Source organism: Amphiprion ocellaris, chromosome 17, assembly GCF_022539595.1.
Source record: "Amphiprion ocellaris isolate individual 3 ecotype Okinawa chromosome 17, ASM2253959v1, whole genome shotgun sequence".
Classification (NCBI taxonomy): Eukaryota; Metazoa; Chordata; class Actinopteri; family Pomacentridae; genus Amphiprion; species Amphiprion ocellaris.
Window position 1 is genome coordinate 24,978,182 of NC_072782.1, and position 23,402 is coordinate 25,001,583.

Here is a 23,402-nt window from a genome sequence, read left to right on the forward strand (position 1 = left end):
TCAGTGACTTCTTCTATATTAACTCGCCCTGTTTCACCACAGTCCTCTCAGTATCTGCATCTGGGTCCCAACTAGCTGAGCTTTTCAAAGGACTCATTTTCAAGATGACTTATGGCAATGAGTGCACAAATGTTCATATGGTTTTAGTGTACGGGTTTTAAGAAAATAAAGTGGAAGTGAATTTAATGGCGTTCTAAGGGGTTCTTCTCTCATTTGGCTGCAGAAATAAACAGGAAAATTTTACTTGCTGAGATTTTTAAATGAGCAGTAATGTCCCTCATGAAACCATGGATGTCTTATAACTTGTGCAGCCAAACAAAAAACAAGTATGCATTACATTTAATTTCTTTCTGTGAGTGAGGACTTAGAATTACTTATTTTATGCACAATGAGCTATTTTTCTCTGTAAATTCTCAGGGATATTATTGACCTTACTTAAAAATTATTGCAATAGCACTGGATACAAAATTTAAGCACATGTTCCTATATATTGACAAAACAAATCTTAATTTTTGTTTTTCTATCCACTGTCTTAGTTTTCAGTTTAGATGAACTAGTTTTAAGGACAGTTTAAAACAACCTCCTGGAAAAGGTCACACCAAAATGGCAATGTGGAATTAAGCAATTTATTATTTTAGGAATAAAGCCTTTAAAGTTAGATGACAATAATAAAGCTCCAGCATTCATTTCATCCTTCAATATGGAAAACCAGCCTCACAACTAGTTTGTACCATAATACAACTTGTACACAATACACAAGTTAAAAAAAAACAATAACAAAAAACGTCCTCCGAATTAAAAATTAAAATATACTGTTTGTCATTATCTAAAATATGAGCAGTCCCCGTCATTTGTGAGTTTCAAAACTTACACACAAGACAAGGTTCATGTCAGCAAAATTTCTACATAGGTCAGTGAGATGTTAACAATTGCTGCTGGTGTTGAAGGAGAACAGTTTTTTGTGCGCAGTAGTAACTACTTTGTACGAGTCTCAGTCTCTTATCATTACTTTTAAAGATGACAATACACACATGTGCTCTACAGTGTTCATGAATATATCCACAGAGAAAAACATCATAATTTTTGGCCAAATAAGAAAAAAATTTGAAGCTGAAATATTTGCCTTTGAGATAGCTGTTGCAGTCAGTGATGGTCTAGTACTGTTTTATATTGATGATTATTTCTGATGAACTATATAGTGCATACAGATATGCTTTAATTTATACTGATATGCAATTTTCTTGCTCATGTCCTTTGAGGGGCTCAATAGATGTGTATCAAGCCTCATATTTCTGTTATGACTACACTGAGGTACCATCTATCAGGATTCAGGCTGGAAGCTTTGGGTGGTGGATTAAACCATTTCTTCTCATGCTCTATCAGGCTTCATCCAGATCTGTCGAGGTCTCTATAGATTGTTGAGCTCCAGAAGAGTTTGGTCCAACACTTGGTGCATATCCAGATTTTCTTCTTTGGCTTGGGCCAGTTTCTCTATAGTTGGAAACAAAGTTACAAGTGAGCTTCAGAGAAGATACAAACAATCTAGTGATCTTTCTCTTCTACAGTTTTTATGCACAGACTTTGTGTTGTAGCTTTAACATAAATTAGTTTACTAAAAAGGCAAGCAGATACAAGCAGGTTAATTATTTTTTTCAAATTCAATCCAAAACTTTACAAATGACACTATCACTTTGACAAGTTTATGAAGAATCGAACAACACAATTCTGGCACTGTCAAAACCGTGCCAAAGCAATGGGACAGAAACCGAACCCTAACCCTAGAGCCGTGTTGGCATTATGTACATGTACACATGTAGTCCTGTAAGCATTGTAAGCTCCAGTATGGTACTTCTGTCACTGCACAGAATAACCTCATATAAACAAAGGAGATAATGGCACACACCCCCACATCACAAGCCAATTCCGCTATTTTACCTGTCTGTTACCACTGCACACTGAGTTTCTGAATATCTTCACCCTGGAGGTTTTCCAAAAGCTCTGTTTTCATGACCTAAAACTGCATTTGTGTTTGGTCAAAACACATGGAAAAAGCGGCATTACATAACACACACATGTACATGTGAACAGGCTTTCAGTCAGTTACTCTTACATGGCTACATTTTGTTTGTCCATTACTTTCTTTTATCAACAACTTTACACTTTTCTGGGAATAAATTTCTTTTTTTCACAGCAGAGACGATATCCACCTACAATATCAAGACGTGCACTTTCAGAATCTATTTTTCATACAGTTACTATAATCTCATGTTCATGATGAACTGCTACTTATTACATTACAGCAGCTCTGGAATACACACTGGTCACTGTTTGCTATTCTTGTTTCTTGATTGCCCAGTTTGTGGAACCAGTTCACCCTACAGCATGTTCTCTGAGATACAGAGTGCCTTTCTATCACCCCAGGTTAATCAATGATAGACCACACAAGTGTTTCTACTGAGTATGCAAAACCTTTTTACATGTTGCGGTGCACCGCAGTCAAAGTATTTTATGGAGGGTAAATAATGTCTTCAGGCATGGACTCTAATTGGATAGGGCACACAGGAGTAACGTATCAGTTTCTGTGTGGTGTTAGAGAACACCTAGAATCAGAAATGACATCTTTGCTCACCCATGTTTGACTGCTTGCTCAAAGGGAATCCAAAGGCAGCTTTGGATTGTTGAGTTCTCTGTTCTCTGTTTAAAATTCTTAAGATCTGTACCATGTTATGTTAAGTGCTGTTAGATGACACATGTTGTGAATTTGCGCTATATAAGTAAAATCAAATTGAACAACAGCTTTTTCCCACATAGCAAAAACTGAAACATCAAAATTCGCTGTGGCTATGTGCCAAAACCCCATTGGGTTAAGGATATGCTTCCAAGTCGCATTTTCAGAAGTCTTGAGATATTACAAGCGACCACTAAATTCCGTACATGTGGGTAAAACATACCCACTAGAGCTACATCACTGATATTTTGTAGAGGGCACCGCAGTAGTTTTCATCTTTTTTGATGCATCTGCAAAGTTTCCTTAAGCCACTCTAAAAAGTGATTTACTTGAAAGAACAATATTATTATTAATAGTAATAATCTCACACTGTGATAATGTACAAAACACTTTCAAGAGGATCGTCACACCATCCTCTGTCTGCTGCCACAGTGACACTTATTGAGGGTTCTCCTCCAGCTTCTTATTTTCTGCAAATCTAGTCAGAAAAGGGGAATGAACAACAGCCATCTTTTCCATCCTTTTCGCCTGCACTAAATGCACTAGTGATGATTTCTCAACCTCTATCTGAGTTTTATGAATCGCTGCAGTTACTTTACTGCATGGTTTTAACTTGCATGCAAATAACTGTTGGGTTGCCAAAGTTTGACATTACCCAACACGTGAAGAATGCCACTTACAACCGTGGAAATAAGCTGGACTTAATTCTTTACAAAAGGGTGTCAGTGTTAATGTTTGATCTATTTGGCATTTGCTTCACATTTAAGTTTCAGTTTCTGGTCACTTCAGTGTCTTTTCCAGTAACTGTCTCTGTACTCCAAGTAATTGCTCACAACCTCGTACATATGTAACTATGCTTGTCTTACAACCAGAAAATGCAATCAGATGAAATCAGTGCCATTGTTTTCAAATGAGACTCTAACAGATTTGTAGACATCTTGAGAAAACATCCGTCACCTGCCTTTTATCCTGCCTGGTCAGAGTTTAAGAAGTATACCTGAACCTCTCCACTGCTAGGACAGCATATTTCACTTGAATGATTAACACTGATATAAATAATTGAAGACCTTTGTTTGATACAGATACTAAGCGTTAAACTGACACAGAACACCCTTTCCAATAGCTCTTCATTCAATGCGGACAATTTTCTGAAATTCTTCACAAGCAAGACTGACTCAATTAGGGATTAAATAGAGATAAAATTGGTTAATACTCCGCTGTGAATGATGGCTATGAACTGTCGAAGACTCTGATGGATGCAGGCACTGGGACTCAGACCAACTGCATTCACAGTTTGAAATGGTTTCATCTGAGTCCTCGAAAAACCTGGGAACTGTTTCCAAACCTACAAGCCACATATTAGAACATATCCCATCTAATCTTTTTAAGGTACTGTTGCCTGTTTCAAATAGCCCTATCCTTGATATTCCCAATAGGTCACTTTCCGTGGACTCAGTGGACCTCGGCTTTAAAACTGCCATTCTTAAACCATTATTTAAAGAAACTATGCAATACTGCCCCATACATTCTAAAATATTATACAGTAGACTAATGATTCTTTTATGGCAAAATTACTTGAAAGGTAATCAACTTATTTCCAATGTATCCATCTTTTTGACACATTTTAATCTAGCTTTAGATCATATCATTCAACTGAAACTGCTTTGACCAAAGTTGGGAGTGATCTACTGATAACTGTCGATTCTAAGTTAATATTAATGTTGCTGCTTCTTAACAAGTGCAATTTTAACTATTTGGTGCATAATTTACTTTTAAATTTTTTTGAAAAGCATTTTGATATTCAAGCAAGAATGCCTTCATGGTTTTATTCATATGTATCAAATATAATTCAACGACTAAGTTACAATAATACAGTCTCTGATGTTTGTGAAGTAGGGGATCAGTCCTTGGCCCTATGTTTTTATGTCTACAGTAGTTACTTGATAATGAGCTACATGTATTGTAAAAAAAATTGACATCTTCCATCTCTCTATTGGGAATAATTTTGAGGCGTGTCTATCAGAAATAAAAAATAGATGAGCATGAATGTTTTGCTATTAAAAGCTGTTGGACCTGGTAAAAATATAGGCATTTGTGTAAGAGTTTGTATTACTGCTGATGGCTGTATTATTACTTGAAGCTGGACCATCGAAAACCTTTGATGTGATGATTTTGGATTCCTGTCCGGGCTGTGGCTTGGCTGTTCACACCGTCGCCTCACAGCTACAACATCCCCAGCCTGGGACTGGGATCTTTCTGTGTGGTGCTGCATGTTATCCATGCGTGGGTTTCGATTGTTCATAGGTGTGAATGTGAGTGTGATTGTTTGTCTCTATGTGTAGTCCTGTGATGGACTGGTGACCTGTCCAGGGTGTCATCTGCCTTCACCCTAAGTCAGCTGAGATAGACTCCAGCCCCTCACAACCCTACAGAGGATTAAATGGTGTACATATAATGAATGGATGGATGGATGGATGTCTGACATTCCAGTTTCATAGATTTTGTCAAGACAGCATTTTTCCCTAAAATCCAATTTATTCTGTCACAGTATTAGGCTGAAACAGTGATCCATGCATGTGTATCCTCCACACTTCCTTACTGTAATATCCTTTTTCTGCTATTAGTGCTCTTAGTTTTCAGATTGATCAGAATGCTGCAAATTGAATCTCAACAAAAATGTTCAAATAAGATCATATAACACCCATTCTGGCCTTTCTTATCTGGCTGTTGGTGCAAGCAGAAGCTGGTTTTAAGGTTAACTTGGCTAACTAGCCTTGTATGGACATGTACCACCTTCTTTATCTGAGCTAGTTATACCACACACGCTGGCACAGGCATATAGAACAGTGAAATGAATTTAAAATGGCTTGCAGCTCTAAAGACTCTCTTCTCTCCCGACTATCTGTACGCTAGATTTCCATGATCTTCCAGGAACGCTGATGCCCTTCTCTAAGACAACTGATCTGTCAGTAGGGGGTGCTTTTGTATATGCTGATCTGTTAACTGGAACATAATCTGCACCAGAGCAGGACAGGAATTCAGTGTGAGTTACCATGGAGATATCACCGATGAGAAGTGAACCACCATTGTAGTACTGAAAACACAGCGTTAAATATGAAGCTACCTCCATAACGTCAAATGTTACTTCATATCACAGGTCTTTGGTTTCCTAGCTCCTAATCACTTAGCGTTTGATCATGTCATGAGCCTAGAACTATCCATATGGGGCATTTCTACCTTACTGGTACTCAAAGCGCTTTCCAATGTGTTTCTCATTCACACACCACTGACGACAGAACTTCCATGTAAGGTGCCTCCTTGTCATCAGGAGCAACTTGGGGTTCAGTGTCTTGCCTAAGGACACTTTGGCATGTGGAGGGGTTGGGTGTCAAACCTTCAACCTTACGATCAATGGACCAATCTACTACCAGAAGAAAAAGAGGCAAACTAAAATGAACTGAAAACTAAAGAAAACCAACTAAAAATGAAACAAGTTATGTTTATTCTATTATATGCCACTAGAGTTTTAATACATCAGTGATATATATATATATATATATATATATATATATATATATATATATATATATATATATATATATATATATATATATATATATATATATACATATATATATATGTACACATACTTATATAGGGTTTCTGCAGAAATCAGCCAGTCAAATTTAAAGCTTTTTAACGGCATTTTAATGCTATGAATTCCACGTTTTCTAACCATTTTTGCTGGAATTTGCATTTCCCCATTTCCCAGCCCTCCTCCACCTGCTCCAGCCTGCTGGCCACTTTCCAAACATCCAGTTTTTGGCAATTGTACCCAACCGGCCGGAACAATTCTCGCAATGCTTAGGCATGTTTACGCAGATGCACATATCTGACGAGTCGCAGTCTATAATTAAACATTATTATATTATTATCAAATATTTTTCTTGAAAACTTCAGAACAAATTTTTAATGCCACTGAGAATCAAATTTAATGATTTTTAATGCCATTTAAGGCCTTGATTTTTGCAAAATCAACTTAATGACTATTAATGCTTTTTAATGCCCTGCAGAAACCCTGATATATTTATTTATCGTTCATATCTGGTGTGCTTCAAGAAGCATTGTATTTATTAACATTGCTTACAGTGTGAAATAAGCAGAAAAGAAAGAAACTGAGAGAAAACAGAAAAGGCAAGAGAACTTTAAATCATTTATTACAGAGATAGAGGGGAAAACAGGTCAACATGAATATTTCACTAATGAGAGAACATTAACTCAGTGAACTATAGACACGTAGCAGTGATTATGTGTAAAAAGACCAGTCCTGAGTAATAGAGATACAGCTTACTAAAGGGTTTGTGAATTTAGCACATTGCACCTCTATAACCTTCTAGCCCATAATACCACTGTGAAATGGAAAAACAGCAGATAGGCGAAGAAGAGTTCCCACAGGAGGAAGGGGCAGAGAGGAAGACAGAGAGCATCTACAGTGTAGTCATGTCGTTGAGGGCCAGATCCAGCTCCTCACTGAGAGCCTTGCCCTTTAGCTTCTGAGCATACACTTCATCTGAGGAGGACACACACACACACACACACAGACGAGTGTCCACATAGAGAAACATACAGAGTGGGGACAGATTGAGGTGACAGAACAGAAGACAGAGAAGTACAACAAAAAGAAAATTAAACAGTGCTGAAATTGGAAACCTTCACACCGGATAAGCAAAATTCCCTGGTGTTAATGTCATCGCAGAAACTGGTTACTACAACTCGCAAAGCACCAGTAACAGCTAAATCATGCAAGTTTCAACTTGAAGCTCAATCAGCTAAATGTTATAGACTGGAAAAACATAAAGACAAAGTGAGCAACACATAACGTTGAGAATTAGTATCAGGATGAACCCAGCAAACACCTCCAACATTTTTGCACTCATTTTACTGTTACTGAAATTTTATATGCATTTATGCAACAGAATTGTGTCCACTTGTAGCCATGTTGGAAGTCTACACTTTCTGAAAACAAATTCCGCTGTGTGTATACAATAGCTGCAATGGTATATGTGTGAACACATACCTGACAAATACCCAATGTAGTATCAACTGAGAGCACTACATTAGTTCATGTCCCTCTGCAGCCTCAGTTATTCTGTGCTCTAAAGTGCAACATAGTGGGCTTTGGTATTTTAAGTTTCAGATCGCTTAATAACAAGTCATTTTTAGGTCATAATTTTGTCACAACTAATAGTTTGGATTGTTTCTAATAACCCCAGAGACATCTTGTAGTCCTCTTACTGAAGCCCTCCTGACTACACATATCGCCATCACTGCCAGCTGTAAGGCAGGCTGCAGATGCAAACAGTGTTTTTATCCAAGAGTACAGTGGAATTAGTTGACGTTAACATGCTGCCATGAGCAAAAGTTTACATACACTTTAAAGACCATATATATCATGGTTTGAAATGACTCCTATAAATCTGAATTTTCTATGATGGAATCATTAAAACCCTTGGTCAGAAAAAAGCAATCATGCATTTTGGTTCTTGAATAGATTTATTATATGTCTTCTGAAAATATTCAGAGTTGCTGGAATCATTGGAAACTCTAGTCTGTCATGATATACATACTGTTTACAAGTGTATGTAAATTTTTGTTCACGACAAACATGTCTGCTGCTCATTGCAGATTTTTATAACTGATTACAGAAAAGGTAACAACTTGGACTTGGTTTTATACAATAGCTTCAGCCCCAACTACACTAAGATGAAGTTGGGGCTGAGGCTATTGTCTGTGTGTCTGATCACAAAATGGTTTATTTCATGCTGTTTTATCTCATCTATCTGTTCACATTGATACATCCAGTTACCGGTTGATAATTCACTGTCCACTTGCAATTATTCTGAGTGTTTCCCACTAATTCTCATTTTAACAGTCTCCCTTTTTAAGTCACACCTGCCAGACTGCCAGAGACTCTACAGGATCCAAAAATGTGTAAAACTACTGCAGCCCTGGATATATGGAACTACCAAATAATTAAAAAGAGATTGTAGGCGAAAGCAAAGAATTAAAGAAAATTTTTTTTACATATATTTTACCTCATATGGAAAGAGGCTGTGAAGAATAAGTAAAAGGCAGTTAAATAAGCAAGAATACCTTTCTTTTTGAACTTAATGTTAGCAAATCATTCTAACCCCTGACTTTAATTCAAGGTATTGGACCCAAGGCATCTCCCTCTCCCCGTCTTTTTACTGATGCCTCCTAAGAGACATGTGAGAGGTCTTTAAAGTGTTTTTTGAACAAAGTCAAGGACATAAGGCCGCTATGTACCCCCACCTCAGATGCATGTTTTACACGTTAGATTTATGTGTTGAAACATTCCTATTTTATCAATTTTGAACCAGCATCTTTGTCCTTTTTATCTTTAATAATTTTATTGGGCCCACGTTTTGCAGACCATTAAAAGAACAGAACACAACATGCTGTGGTTCAACTCTTTTTTAAAACAACTGTAGGCCAATTTCAAAATTTCCTTTTTGTTTTCAATCCAATTTTCAGCTTTTATGTGTCATGATAATATCTGTGACAAATTTCAGTCAGATTTTCAAACTTTACACAGCACAGAAACTGCCCTCCTCAAGATATCTAAGGACGTCCTTTTAGCAGCCGACAGGGGAGAGAGCTCTAATTGATCTCTTTAAATTCTTTTAGACCTAAGTACAGCCTTTCACACAGTTGAACATGCCTTTTTAATTAACTATCTGGAATTCTGGGTTGGCAACAAGGGTAATGCACTTGGTTATATTTGTACCTTTTAAAAGAACCTGTGCAGCCACCGTATGTGTTCGATTTCTACGATTGAAATTACCTGTGGTGTGCTGCAAGGTTTGATTTTAGGTCAATATTTATTCTTAATCTAATTACTAAAAATCATCCAGTAGCACCATGTATCTTGTCACTGCTATGTGGACGACAAACGATACATCTTCTCCTCAACAATCCAAGCAACTGTCTTAGAGATAAAAATTGTCCCATGACACATAATCTCCTTCAGTTTAACATTTCAAAATCCGAAACAATTTTGTTCAGTATCACACACACAAAAATCAGCTTCACTGATAATAGCCTTGGCCCGCTATCAGCTAAAATAAAACCAGTGCAAGTATTCTCGGAGTTCTATTCCAATTTAGGCCTTGATCCACACATCCAGTCCTGCTATCCACATATGAGAACCATCTCCAGACTAAAATCATTTCTTTTACAGTCAGATCTAGAAAAAGTAATTCACACATTCATTTTGTCATGACCTGACTATTTAACTCCCTCCTCTCTGGTAAGTCATTCTCTCTAGATTGCAGCAGCTGGGCTTCTAACTGGTTCAAACACATCACTCCAGTCCTGGAATCCCTCCATTGGCTCTCTGTCATTTTTAGAATTGACTTTAAGATTGGGCTGCACAGTGGCGTAGTGGTTAGCACTTTCACCTTGCAGCAAGAAGGTCCCTGGTTCGCGTCCCGGCTTTCCCGGGATCTTTCTGCATGGAGTTTGCATGTTCTCCTTGTGCATGCGTGGGTTTTCTCCGGGTACTCCGGCTTCCTCCCACAGTCCAAAAACATGCTGAGGTTAATTGATTACTCTAAATTACCTGTAGGTGTGAATGTGAGAGTGATTGTTTGTCTATATATGTAGCCCTGCGACAGACTGGCAACCTGTCTAGGGTGTCCCCTGCCTTCACCTGAGTCAGCTGGGATAGGCTCCAGCCCCCCCATGACCCTAGTGAGGATTAAGCGGTGTATAGATAATGGATGGATGGATGGATGGATGGATGGACTTTAAGATTTTAGTGATCACTTGTAAAGCTCATCGCGGTCTGTCTCCAAGCTATGTATCAGAAATGCTGATACCACATGAATGTGTTCACAGCCACAGATCTTTAGGTGGGGCCCTTCTGACTTGACCAAAATCAAGTTTTAAGTTTGCCATTAGGGCTTTAGATTGACCTACCTGAGGAGATAAGGCATGCAGATTCTGATGAGGACTGTTGTCCTGTAGGGTGCTTTATGCCTGACCTGATGAGATTTTCCATCTACTGCCTTACTATATACACCTGTTGACCCAGATCCTAGTGCTGAATTTTGGAAACAACAACACCAGCCATCCTTTCTTGTGTCCCGCCCCCCTAAATTAAGAGTCACTTAGTCATTTAGTTAACTTAGTGTCATTATCTGTAGCCAGTCTCTTTAGTTCAATGTTTGTTCTGGCAGTAGATTTCTTGTCAGTTCGAGTAAACTTTGTTTTAAGAGAGAGACACACAAGTTCTTTAAACAGACATCATGCTTAGGATGTGTTTTCTGCACAAGGTTCCAAGTAGGGATACCACAAGAACCAATATTTCAGTGCAAAGATGAGGCTAAAATTACTAAAATGTGACAGTACTTGTTTTTCTATAGTACCATAGGTACCAAAAGTACTTGTAGATGCCATAGGTACTGGAGTTACAGTACAAAAACAACAGCATGCAAAATATGAAAAAAAGTTCTGTATGGACATATGTCATATTTGAGTTAGATGATCAGGAAGCAGTTCTAGTCAACCAACAGTCAGAATGCAACAAAGCCACAATGCTTTTAAACAAAAGAAGGAAAACCTCGAAGCACCTCAAAGAGAGGTATCTGAATCAGTACACAGAACTCAAGGTGAGTGTTTCAGGTTGTATTCATTGTTTGCGACTGGTTACTGTCAGACAGCAGTCAGTCAAATGCAACATTGTGTGTGCAGCAGCCTTTCATAGGTTCATGTAATGATAGATTAATTTGATTTAGTTTGAACCCTCCCATGCACACGTCGACATGTACATGCACACATGCACACACACACATGCACAAATTTTTCTAGCACTGGACAAGGGGCAGGTGAGTCGGACCACAGTTGTAACTTTGTGAAGCCAATAATCCAACTGTCACATGGCACCAAAGTACACTTTCTGTCTTTTTTTCACTTGTGCTAGGGTGACTGAAATGACTGTTCACATATAACTTGACCAGTCTTCACAAAACTGTGCCAGTCAAAGCCACAAGACTGAAAAGGTGAAACACAAAAAAGGTGAGCTGAGTACTATCTGTCTCTAGTGACCACTACAGGTTCACACACTACAAGTCACCAGTCAGGCAGCACAACCAGGCAGTTGACCAGTAATTGAGTTAGAACTGATTTGGTCCATCCAGTCATCATTGACTTTATCGCTCAAAGCTACAGTACACAGACAGTCCCAATGCTGGAACTGGAATTAGTGAAGTTGTTTGTTAGTTTAACATTGTCACTGAAGGACAGTGAGCAGACATGTCAGTGGAAACACAGTAGAAGACAACAGGTGAGTGTTGAATACCTTCCAAATCATCAATAGTTTTCTCCAGCTTCGCCACAGACCTCTCTGCAAACTCTGCACGGGTCTCTGCCTGGAAGACAAACCACAACAAAACAAGTGTCATTACTAAGTCTGGCATGTGTAACACTGTCAATGTTAGTAAGCAACAGAAACAGTAACACAGTAAAAGAAATGTGACTTGAAGAATCTCACCTCCTTCAGCTTGTCAGTAAGAACTTTAATTTCCTCTTCATATTTGTCCTCCTTCTGTGAGTACTGAAATCCAAATAATAAAGGTATTTTAAAAAAGGCTGTACTACTTAGGAAGATGATTTGAATCTTTTTTGAACAAGTAAGATAGCTCTTTTTTGAACAAGTAAGACAGCTGTAAAGCATCTGAACCTTGTCATGAGGATACTGTATTACCTTAACCACAGTCTGTGCCCAAAACATGTAAATCATTGTTTTTCCTATAGCTTAAGTTGTAAGGTGGCCTAACAACACTTATTGCATTTTTCAAGGTATTTACTGTATTCTCTAATCTAGTGCTGTCAACTCTATTTTCACTATGGATGAAAAATATTGTCTGCTGCATACTAAAAAAGATTTTTACAGATCACCCAATATTCACTTTTACATCTTAAATTCAAGAAAAGATGACAGGGGGAAATACATTTTGGTCAATAAAACTTTAAAATCTTGGTTTGTATTACACAAATCAAATGTTAACACAGTATTTAACATGGTATAACATCATTTAAAGCATCTATACATCTTGTCAAATGGTGAAGAAGTTTGAGCAAAACCTTGATTTTGAGTTAGTTCCAGTCCAGTTTTTATGACTCCATAGCAGGTTAAAGAGGATTATTTTGTTGAATGGACATGGTTCCATGGAATTTAGGATTACAGTCCATACATTATTACAGACAACATACAGTATATACAGTCTGGCTGGTCATTCTTGCTCCTCAACCACTACTGTACCTTTTCAGCCTGGGCTTCCAGTGACTTCAAGTTGTTGGTAACATTTTTCAACTCTTCCTCAAGGTCACCTGATTTACTGAACCATGTAAGAAAGAGGAAAAGCAAAAGAAGAAAAAAGCAGTGATTGGAAAGGTAGGACAGTGGAAGAACTCAAACCCTGACACTTTTTGAAGGACCACTCCTAGATGTGTGTGTCATAAAGGCAAAATATTGTCCTGTAGACACGTACTGTAGGCTGAATGATAGGCAAAAAAAGGTCATATTGTTATTGTTTTTGACAAATACTGCAATATAAGTCTTCTAAAATCTTCTTCTTCTAAAAAGTCTTGAATTTAGTATTTTTCCCACTGAAACAAAAAAAAAAATGATGATGTCATTTTTAGTGTAGTCTATGCCAAACAAGCATGTTCCCTTACATCTAGAGAATACCATTTGTAGGCCAATGAATCTTAGTAGTGCCACAATTTCCAAAAATTGTAACTTCTGCAATTTGGCTATTACATTTGACTATATTGCAGTGTCCATAATATTCAGATTAACTGTTGAGTCCTAGCAGGAGCTACAACAAAGGCGCTTTTGAATGATTTGGCAAATGTTTTTATGTCTGTTTGTGTAGAGTCGATCTATCTATCTATCTATCTATCTATCTATCTATCTATCTATCTATCTATCTATCTATCTATCTATCTATCTATCTATCTATCTATCTATCTATCTATCATATTTTTTCAACGCAAAAGCATCACAAGTGTAATAATACAGGTGTGGGATCAAAATCAAGGCCTATCCATTAACACCTGAATGATGATGTCAAAAAGGAAAGGGTGAATACAGGTTAGACAGAAAATAAAGAGAAGCTGAGAGGTTGCAGGTCAGAGAAGCAAAGGCAGTAAGTTTCAATTAGACTTCGGATATGTTCGCACACTAAGTACCTCTTCCTCGCCACACATCATGGATTTCAAATTCTGATCCATTAGTCTGAGCTCCTCCTCCAGCTCCCTCACTCGCCTGCAGGGGTTAGTCCAGGAGGTTGAAGGTGAGGGGAGATAGTGGCCAGGTCAGCCATAAAACAGTCCATGCAGCCAGTGGTTGTGTATCCATGCATTCAAACACACAGAAGGAAACAAAAACACACATCCAATCTATGTGATTAGTGCATTTGTTATGTCCTACAGCGTGTGATTCATACACGTCTACATGATGCTAGAGACAAGCAAGAATACTTTGCAGTAGTGTTAAGATTTTCTGATGAATAATCCATTACAAAAATAACCAGCAGTTTTAACAAGTGATTAATAATTTTGTTTATTTATAAAGCAAAAACTTCAAACATAGGTTCCAGCTTCTCTAGTGTTGAGATGAGCTGGTTGTAATGCTTTGGGGTTGCAGGGATGTATTACTTTTCTGCCACCTGGTGGACATAGGTGGTAGCTCTAGTTTTGTAGCTGTGATGTAGCTTGTAAAGGTGAAGGTTGTTCAAGTAAACTGGCAACAAGATATCATACTGGTTTTGTAAGGAATGAAAATAGTGTCAGTAAACTAAACAGCCATTATTAGTTGCAGTTGTAAACAGAATCATTATAACATTTATGTCCATGCAACATTTACAGTTCTCACTGCAATCAATATATACACAAGGAGACAAATTGTATTTCAGCAAAGTAAGAAACTCATTAATGACAAGTGAAGGTGTATGATCTAATGTTGTCAAAGTTGTGACCACTTGATCTCTACAATGACGACATGAATAATGAACAATGGCTCATGTCGGTGTGGATTTTGGGTGTGCAGGTATTGACTTACGCCTCAGCCACCTCAGCACGCTCCTCTGAGCGCTCCAGATCACCCTCCAGGATCACCAGTTTACGTGCAACCTGCAGACATTCAGCACTCTCACCTGACTCATCCAAACTAATACAGTACAACAAGTGTCTTGTCGTTTTCTGCATTCTACATACTGTAACTATCTGCGCTATATTCAGTTCAAGGACACGTTCAAATGTTTAAACAGAGTAACGAGTCGGTCAGAGTTAGCCCAGTACACTTACAGAAATAACGAATTCTTTTTAATTTTTTAGTTTTTATTTCTTTTGAATACATTTTTTTAAAAAAACTTTTCATTAAGTCACAGTGAAGAAAAAGTTAAAGCTTTATAGTCAGTAATGTAATGTGGGAACATATGGGTTAAGTTACAAGAGGGATTTAAGTCAAATTACATTGCTGTCAGTAGGTATGGATGAGCAAAACCCTCTTTTTATAGTTTACCTGCTACAAAATACTCAAAATGATATTTGGCACACATCTGACATAGGATTAGAACTTAGAATTGCCACGTCATTTCACTGTCAGTAAGTGCCATATTGACCAAGAAAAGCAGTGATCCCTCACCTCTTCATATTTTCGGTCTGCCTCCTCAGCGATGTGTTTCGCTTCCTTCAGCTGCATCTCCTGGATCTCCATTTTTTCTTCATCTTTTGTTGCTCTGTTCTCTATAACCTTCATTCCTCTGAATGAAAAGATGGATAGCAATTAGCAGTTAATTAAATATGTGTGATTTTATTCATTATTTTTGCTCTGGGGGTAACTGTAACATCTACTTACATCAAATTCATGTATGGCTGTGAGGAATGTACATCAAGCCTAACAATTTAAGTTTGGAGTTGGACACTATAGATTTATATTTTAAAACCTGCATTGCAAATTAGAAGTGTAGGCTTTGAAAAAAAGTTGCACTATTGGAAGTGCAGGACAGTTTTTTGGATCATGATTTTATAAAAAGAAATTATAAAACAGTTAACCAAGTAATTTAAAAATAATAATAAAACAAGAAAAGCACTCTGAGAGTGCAGCTCTCCACTACGTGATGACTACACTCCATGTTGTACTGTGTAATGAGTTGGACAATGGCCTGTAAAACAACCATAAAACCTAAAGTTTGTTTGTCTTGCAGGTCTGAAAGCTCAATAAAAAGTTACTGGTAACTGTCAATGGAGAGCAGGAAACGATGGAGAAACTTGTGACCTAATCAGGTTGTTAACTCACTGGAATCAGGCATGTCAAAAGTGAGAGAACAATAAATGTGAACAGATACATGTTCATGATAGAAAGTAGTTGGCTTGTGGGAATGTATAAGTGACCAGAAAGCTAGTGTTCAGGAAAAAGTCAATGTGCTGCTTGGCAACAGTCCATTTTCTGTCTAGTTGTGGAATCATTTATGCTGGCAGAGCCAAATAAAAGATTAACAAACAAAAACAAACAAATCATAGTGTGGTGTAATTTTTTACATTTATCGACTAAATTATGTTTGTGGAACTGTTCTAAAACGACTATGTCATGCACTCAACATGAGCAGTCTGCATTCTAAAACATTTGTACTTTCAACTAAATAACTGAGGAGAGAAGAGGACAATGTACAGAGAGAAAGACTTTTTTGTTTAGTTTTAGTAACAGTAGGACACAAAGTGTGAAGATTTTATGTGGACGAACATAAAGCTCTTCACCTCTCGCTCTCATCTGCAGCTTTCTCAGCCTCCTCCAGCTTCTGCAGAGCAGTGGCCAGTCTCTCCTGAGCTCGGTCCAATTCCTCCTCCACCAGCTGGATACGCCTGTTTAGAGACGCCACTTCAGCCTCAGCCTGTTGAGTCACACACACACAAGTCCCAATATAGACATAAAGACGATGATAACCGTATATAGCAGGGGCCTAAAGAGGAGCAACAGACAATGTGACAATCTGTGCATGTAAATACATCAAATACTGCTTAAAACAATATAACCAATGCAACAATATTGGTCGTATCCATGCATTCAAATGACAAGCACAACTATATTCATTTCAAGTTTAGCACTCCGTGGCTCATAATAAAATGTCAATGATAATAGAATTAAGATGGGCAGCAATAAGAAAAAAAACACACCAGTAATCCCAAAAAAGAAGCTCTAATGACATCATTCTTTTGGCCAGTGTGAAAGGATTTGCAATTTTCAAAGGCACATACGTCTATTTATCATTCAGTCACCAGTCATGCTGCATATTTGGAGAATAAAAAAAATAGATTAGTTGTTTATTTTTTTGCTGTTTGTTTTATATCTAAGATGTTCTTGTTTATCATAGTGTACATTCATGATACATTCAAAAGTAACTGAGTTCTGCCGCTTACCACAAATCCATGACCGTGCTTCACTCTACACTATTTTTAAGTCGGTGAACACTTTGAAATAACACATCTCAAACTAACATTAGTCCATTTTTATCATGTCATAAAGCTGAAGCATTGCTTTGTTCAATTTACATCATTAAAATGAGTGAAATGAAAAATGGGTTTTAAACATCAATTGTCCATATTTGATGACTTCATAATTGTCTTTGCTGTTTTTTTTATTGTTCACATTTGGATTGATGCTTAAGAATTACATGTAGTTAAAAATGTTTTGTCAAATAAAAATGACTTAATATTCAAATTTTTACTTCCTGTATTTTACAGTGGTTGGTTGAACTGTACCATTAGCAGCGTACAGTCAGTCACTAACCCAGCAGCACAGTTCCAGTGTATTCTACAGTCTCACACATCTGACCAAGCAACAATGTATCCACTACATTATTCTGGGAGGGTTTGGAGACAGGGCTGCACAGTGGCTCAGTGGTTATCACAGTTACCTTGCAGCTAGAAGACCCTGGTTCGCTGGGCCTGGGGTCTTTCTGTGTGGAGTTTCCATGTTCTCCCTGTGCACATGAGTTTTCTCTGAGTTCTCTGGCTTCCTCCCAAAACATGCTGAGGTTAACTGATGATTCTAAATTGTCTGTAGGTGTGAATGTGATTGTTTGCTTCTATGTGTAGCCCCGTGATAGACTGGTTACCTGTCCAGGGTGTCCTCTGCCTTCACCCTAAGTCTGCTGGGATAGATTCCAACCCTAATGCGGATAAAGCGATTTATAGATAATGGATGGGTTTGGAGACACAAACTGCAGTCATGGGCCACAATATGATTGCTGTTTTGTTGTTGTTCAGATTAAACAGAGGAAGCCTTTAAATGGTCTACCTTTTTGACTGTGCCTCTCCAAACCTTTACCTGACCCAGTGGGCGTGTAATGACACAAATCCTCAAGTGCTGGGTAATAAATTAACGAATGGCTATGAATAAATAAACAGACAAGTGAGAAGGACCACAACATTACCGCAGTAATGCTACAGAGAATTTACTGTTTGTGTCACTTTATTAATGCCTAATCTACAGTGTGGCCGTTAAATTGCGTATTCAGGTGTGTAATACTCAGGTTGCACCTGCTGAGTGCTAATGGTACAGTCCAACCACTGGCAGAAGAAACAGAAGAAAACTGGATTAACTTTAAGAGTACTGTTTGTCAACAACCCAAACGTGGACAAATAAAAATTAATCAAAGAGGCACATATCTATTTGTGAAGTAATGGATGAATGTTTGAAACACATTTTTAATTTAATTTCGACGGTGCGAACTGAACTGTTTGTATTTGACAGAATGGCATTTACCTTTACGTTTAGTTTCGAATAGACTGTTACTACTTCTAATAGTTGGTTACTTCGATATTTACTAGCACTTAAAGAATCTAGAAGTTCATTCATGAGCTCCCTCAGTCTCCGGGGTAGGGGTCTTCAGACGGAGTTTCGGCGTGTTACCGTCTCTCTGGCCCTCCTCTCCATGTCCGCCTCCCCCTGGAGCAGCCCGGCCCGGTCCTCCGCCTCGAACGCTGCCTGCTGCAGCGTCTGGATCTTCCTTCTCACGGCGTCTATGGATGTAAAAGTCGCCATGCTCTGAGGATTCACCCAGCAGCTCCTTCCCGGTGTCATCCACAGACAGTCAGGTAGTCTGTGGGTGTCACGCTATTTCCATGGCAACCCGCTCTTCCGGTGGCCGTTTCAAAAAATGATGTCAATATCGATACGCCTCTTATTTTGAAATTACACGAAGCATCAGTTGATTCCAGCAGTTATCGGTTTATTTTACTTTTGTAAGTTATTAATATCACAGTTAATCATGTGAAACCTAACCTTTGATTACTGAATTTGAAAGGTCACAAATTCCCAACTCAAAATTTGTAATTAGTGAACAAAGTGACTTATTTTTATTTACAGATATTAGCATTAACTTTGAAATAGCAGAAGAACATGATTGTTAACTGTATGAAGACATTGTTCAATGTGCTCTTATACTGATGTGGAGAACTACAGGAAGTGTTCATATGTGCGCATGTGCAAAATAAATTTTTGAAAATTTCATGAATATGTAAGTAAAAAAAAGTCCTCAGTTACACAATATATGACTATAAAAAGCTAATATTTATAAAATGTATTTTAAAATGGCAATCATTGTATAATACAGCTATTTAAGACAGATCACTGCTGACTGTAAGTGGCAGCTAATTTGTCCAATAAAAAGCTTTCCTATCATATCTCCTGCTGAATGCACAGCACAAAAATGTTTGTGAATAGAACTTGAAGTCCTGAGGTGGAGATGTTCATGCTAGCGTGAACACCAGCCACACTAGCAGACTCCGGTAAGCAGTGGAAGCATAAACAAATTCTTTCAAGGCTCCAAGTCTTCTCCATCTTTGGTAACATCACAGTAACACTGCACACAAGAGGCCCAATTCCTTTCAGGACTGTTTTTGTGCTTCCCTCTCTCCTGCATCACTTAGACATTTTGCACTATAATTGGTCATAAAGTGTACAATAATAATGGTATGATTCATAACTCAACAAAAACAGCATGAGTCATAACTGTCCACAATTATTGGCCCTGTTGTCTTCACAGCATTCTGAGTTACAGCCTAGAGATATTGTTTTCCAGTAATATTACACGGACCAAGGTAATTATGACTTGATCAGTGTAATGGCTTTCTGATTTTAGAATGCTGACTGCTCACAGTATGGATAGTAGGTAGGAATAGTGCACAAGACTGTTTCTGTGCAGTTTATGAAGTTGAGGATTTTCACATTAAACTGGTATGTTTGGTTTTCACATATTTTCTTCGCCTACACACTTTTTTTTAAAGCAAAAGTTGAATCAAATAAAACTTTTAGCCTGGACTAATGTGTCCTTTTGAATTCATTTTGCTCTGCAGTGGTACCACCTGACCCAGCCCCAATGCCCTTGTTCAAAGTTAACAGTTCAACGCTATGTGAAAAAGGTAATATTATCCCTTCACTTACATCAGTTGCCTTTTTTTCTGCCTGCTCGAGCTTTTCCTGGGCATCCTTCAGGGATTCAGAGTATTTGTCCAGCTCATCTTCCACTCCTTTCAGCTTCTTCTGCAGACCCAGCAACTCTTCTTCCAGCTACAGCCCAAACACACACATTACACAGGAGCAAAACATGTCAGAAAGCTGAAGGAAAATCACATGTTTTTATATGGCAAAACAAAAAAACAGCAAATTCTGCCACTGGAAAGGCTTGATATTATCTCAATATTTTTTCTTAAAAATGAAGAAAATGAATCAACTATCAAAATAACTAATCTATGAATTTATTAAATGTTTAGGCTCATTTTCTATTTCAAAATCAAGTAACTGAAAGATATACAGTAGATCACATTACAGTACAATCATCACTTTACTTGGATGAAAAACATTCTAAGCAGCTTTTTGCATTTCTCTTCACCAAGAGCAAGTGTCAAAATGTCAAATATTTTACTACGAAGTATAGGATTGATCAGATGAAAGTGAAGTAGATTTCAAGCATATGGGAGTCTGACTTTCCAGCTGACCTGAACAGCTTTATGGTAGATACTGCACTCTGCCTTGTTTTACTACAGTGCAATTACATGACCATACATTGATATTGCAATAAGCACCCGAGGGAGTCAGTTGGAGTCTCCATGTACGAGACACAACTGACTTCTTCTTCGACATCCCCTAGTTATGCTGCTATAAGCCTAAGCTGCTGGGGGAACTCTGGATGCACTGAGCCCTTCTCTCATTACCTATGTATTTACTATATACACCATTATAGGATTGCATTCACTCTGTTTCCCTCTGTGTCCTTTCTTGGAGTGTCCCTGGTCCCAAAGCTTCTGATCTGTGGTTGCTGCCCCACCAACTGGCTTAGTCTCCATCATGTCCACTGTGTGATGCTGCTGCTAACCTTCCTCCAGCCCACTGCTTCCAGCTGCCCATTTCCATCAATCTACTCTGCATTGCCCTAACCATACTTGACATGCTCATCTATATACTGCTTCAATCTTACTTACCAGCTGTACATGTAGTATATTTAATGCCAGAGCCGTACATCATAACAGTAAACTGTGAATCAGTTTCAGTGTTAGCTTGTATTTTGTATCTTATCATGCATGTATCCAACTGTGTGTTGTATGTTTCTTGTTCCCCACCTGCCTCTTCTCCCTTCCCATCCCCACCCCCTCTACCTCTTCTGTCCCTCTCGACCTGCAGGTCAGTGGCAGATGACCGGCGGGTTGAGAGGATTAAAGATGACGCTTTATTCAAGAAAACTGCTAATCTGTCCACTTATTTGGTAAAGTAAGCTCTCATTAGACTGCAATACCAAGACTGTCTTTTTTAAACATGTTTGGTACTTGAATAACTGGCAGAAAACTTTCTGGACTTCCCTGTAAAAGCAGATAGCAATTTAAATTTGGTTGGAAAGACTGTGTTCATCCACTGCACTACAAATATTTAAAGTTTTATAAAAATCTATTAATATATCGCACAATATTATATACCTTTGAATTTCACCCCAACTAAAACCATGAACTTAACAACACAGGCTGCTGGCTCAGTGACGTGGGAGAAAGTTGAACTAAAAAGTTCAAACAGTTGGTTATACTATTTCAAAGGCAAAATACAATATAAAAGTCAGATGCAACACAGTGGCAGGTAACCTCCCCTAAAGTGCAAATCGCCGCACCTGGCCAACTATGACAGTTACAATTTGCTAGCTCTTCGCTGAATTAGTGACAGTGGTCCATTCAAAGGAATCCTGAAGCTGCAAAGAAGTTCCTTCAGGCCATGTTTTTACAGCTCTTATGATCCCTGGAACTTTTCTTCTGAGGATGTGTCTGCTGGGGCTAACAGTTATGGACAAGTGTGGCCGATCAAAGGGTGGAAGTGGTGTTTAATTAAAACCTTTTGTGATGTGTGTTTTCCTTTAGTGGCACGGCTGATGTGTTCTTCACAACATTTGGTGGAATTCACACAGCATAAGGGTAAACTCACGTGTGAAAAAGCAAAGACTAACTGCAGCATCTCACATACTTCATGGAGAAACCAAGAGAAACTGCAAAAATTCTGTTTCTTCACTCTTTAAGTACAGCTACAGTATATCCCTTTTTCAGTCCTTGTGTTAAAGCCAGAATTAAAACAGCTTTTAAATGTGGTGTTACTATTGTTTTGCATTTCTTAGAATGTTTATGATCAGAAAGGTGTATTTATGTAAAATTTAGATTTATGATGCCCAGAAAATGAGTGCTTATAATTTCTAACAAGCTGACAATGTTTTCTTGTTCATAAAAGGATGGCTTGGCCTTTTGTTAACCAATGACTCATTTCAAAAGATTGTTTCAGCAAGTTGCCATCAGCTTCAAGGACTATAAAAAGCCAATTGTACTGACAGTGATGTGGCCTGACGACAATGTCCCCAGAACAAATGCCCTTTCTGTCTCACTTCTGATGGTCTCTCCCTGTCTACAGCCATGTGAAGCCTCTCACTCACAAATAGTGCTGGGTAATCCTGATCCTACAGTCATTGTGGTAACTCCCAAACAAACAGCCTTGACTCTCCCTAAGACCAGCGACAATTCAAAGAAGGTGGAGGTCTTTAGGGGGAACACAGAAATAGACATGCCAGTATTCAATGCACCAAGGCAGAGAGAAGTGAGGGTCTACTCATTGGAACAGCTACAAGCCAGGATCATCTAGGAACAAATGCTATGTTGGCAGACGCATAGTTTAATGGCTGCTATATATTAATAGATTGCTACCTGATCTTGTCAAATACACTGTGGAGTTGCACAGGAGAGACTGCAAGCCATAAAGGAATCTGGCTATGTTCTATAGCCGAAACAATAGCTGTGAATAATTTCTCACGTTGTGAATCATGTGAGATATTAGTCACAAACCACAGCTAATTTAGAATGTACTGGATGGTGATATTCATTGGTTCGTTAGTAGATGGAATCCAAATGTCCACCCTTTGGACATACTGAGCCCTCACATACTTTGACCATATTTTCCATGACATGTTCAACATCATCTCATCAAGTCTAAAAAGGCACTGTGTGTGTGTGTGTGTGTGTGTGTGTGTGTGTGTGTGTGTGTGTGAGAGAGAGAAAGAGAGAG

At 38.2% G+C, this 23,402-nt stretch overlaps 1 protein-coding gene across 4 annotated transcripts in view; it reads right to left on the reverse strand.

The window, feature by feature from the left end:
* Window positions 1–612: 612 nt before the first annotated feature.
* The window catches only part of tpm2 (tropomyosin 2 (beta)), a 30,229-nt gene continuing 7,439 nt past the window's right edge, over window positions 613–23,402 (reverse strand). Inside the window, exons 2-9 of one of the 4 annotated variants that reach the window (XM_023273079.3) lie at window positions 20,262–20,387; window positions 16,574–16,707; window positions 15,462–15,579; window positions 14,877–14,947; window positions 14,006–14,081; window positions 12,303–12,365; window positions 12,111–12,180; window positions 613–1,491 (exon numbers count right to left, since the gene is read on the reverse strand). In XM_023273079.3, the coding sequence (XP_023128847.1) occupies window positions 1,409–1,491; window positions 12,111–12,180; window positions 12,303–12,365; window positions 14,006–14,081; window positions 14,877–14,947; window positions 15,462–15,579; window positions 16,574–16,707; window positions 20,262–20,387 (741 nt within the window). In that variant the 3' untranslated portion in view covers window positions 613–1,408. Of the gene's footprint in view, window positions 1,492–6,928; window positions 7,299–12,110; window positions 12,181–12,302; window positions 12,366–13,073; window positions 13,150–14,005; window positions 14,082–14,876; window positions 14,948–15,461; window positions 15,580–16,573; window positions 16,708–20,261; window positions 20,388–23,402 lie in introns of those variants that run through there. The other 3 variants (XM_023273077.3, XM_055019236.1, XM_023273076.3) reach the window with 3 other exon arrangements.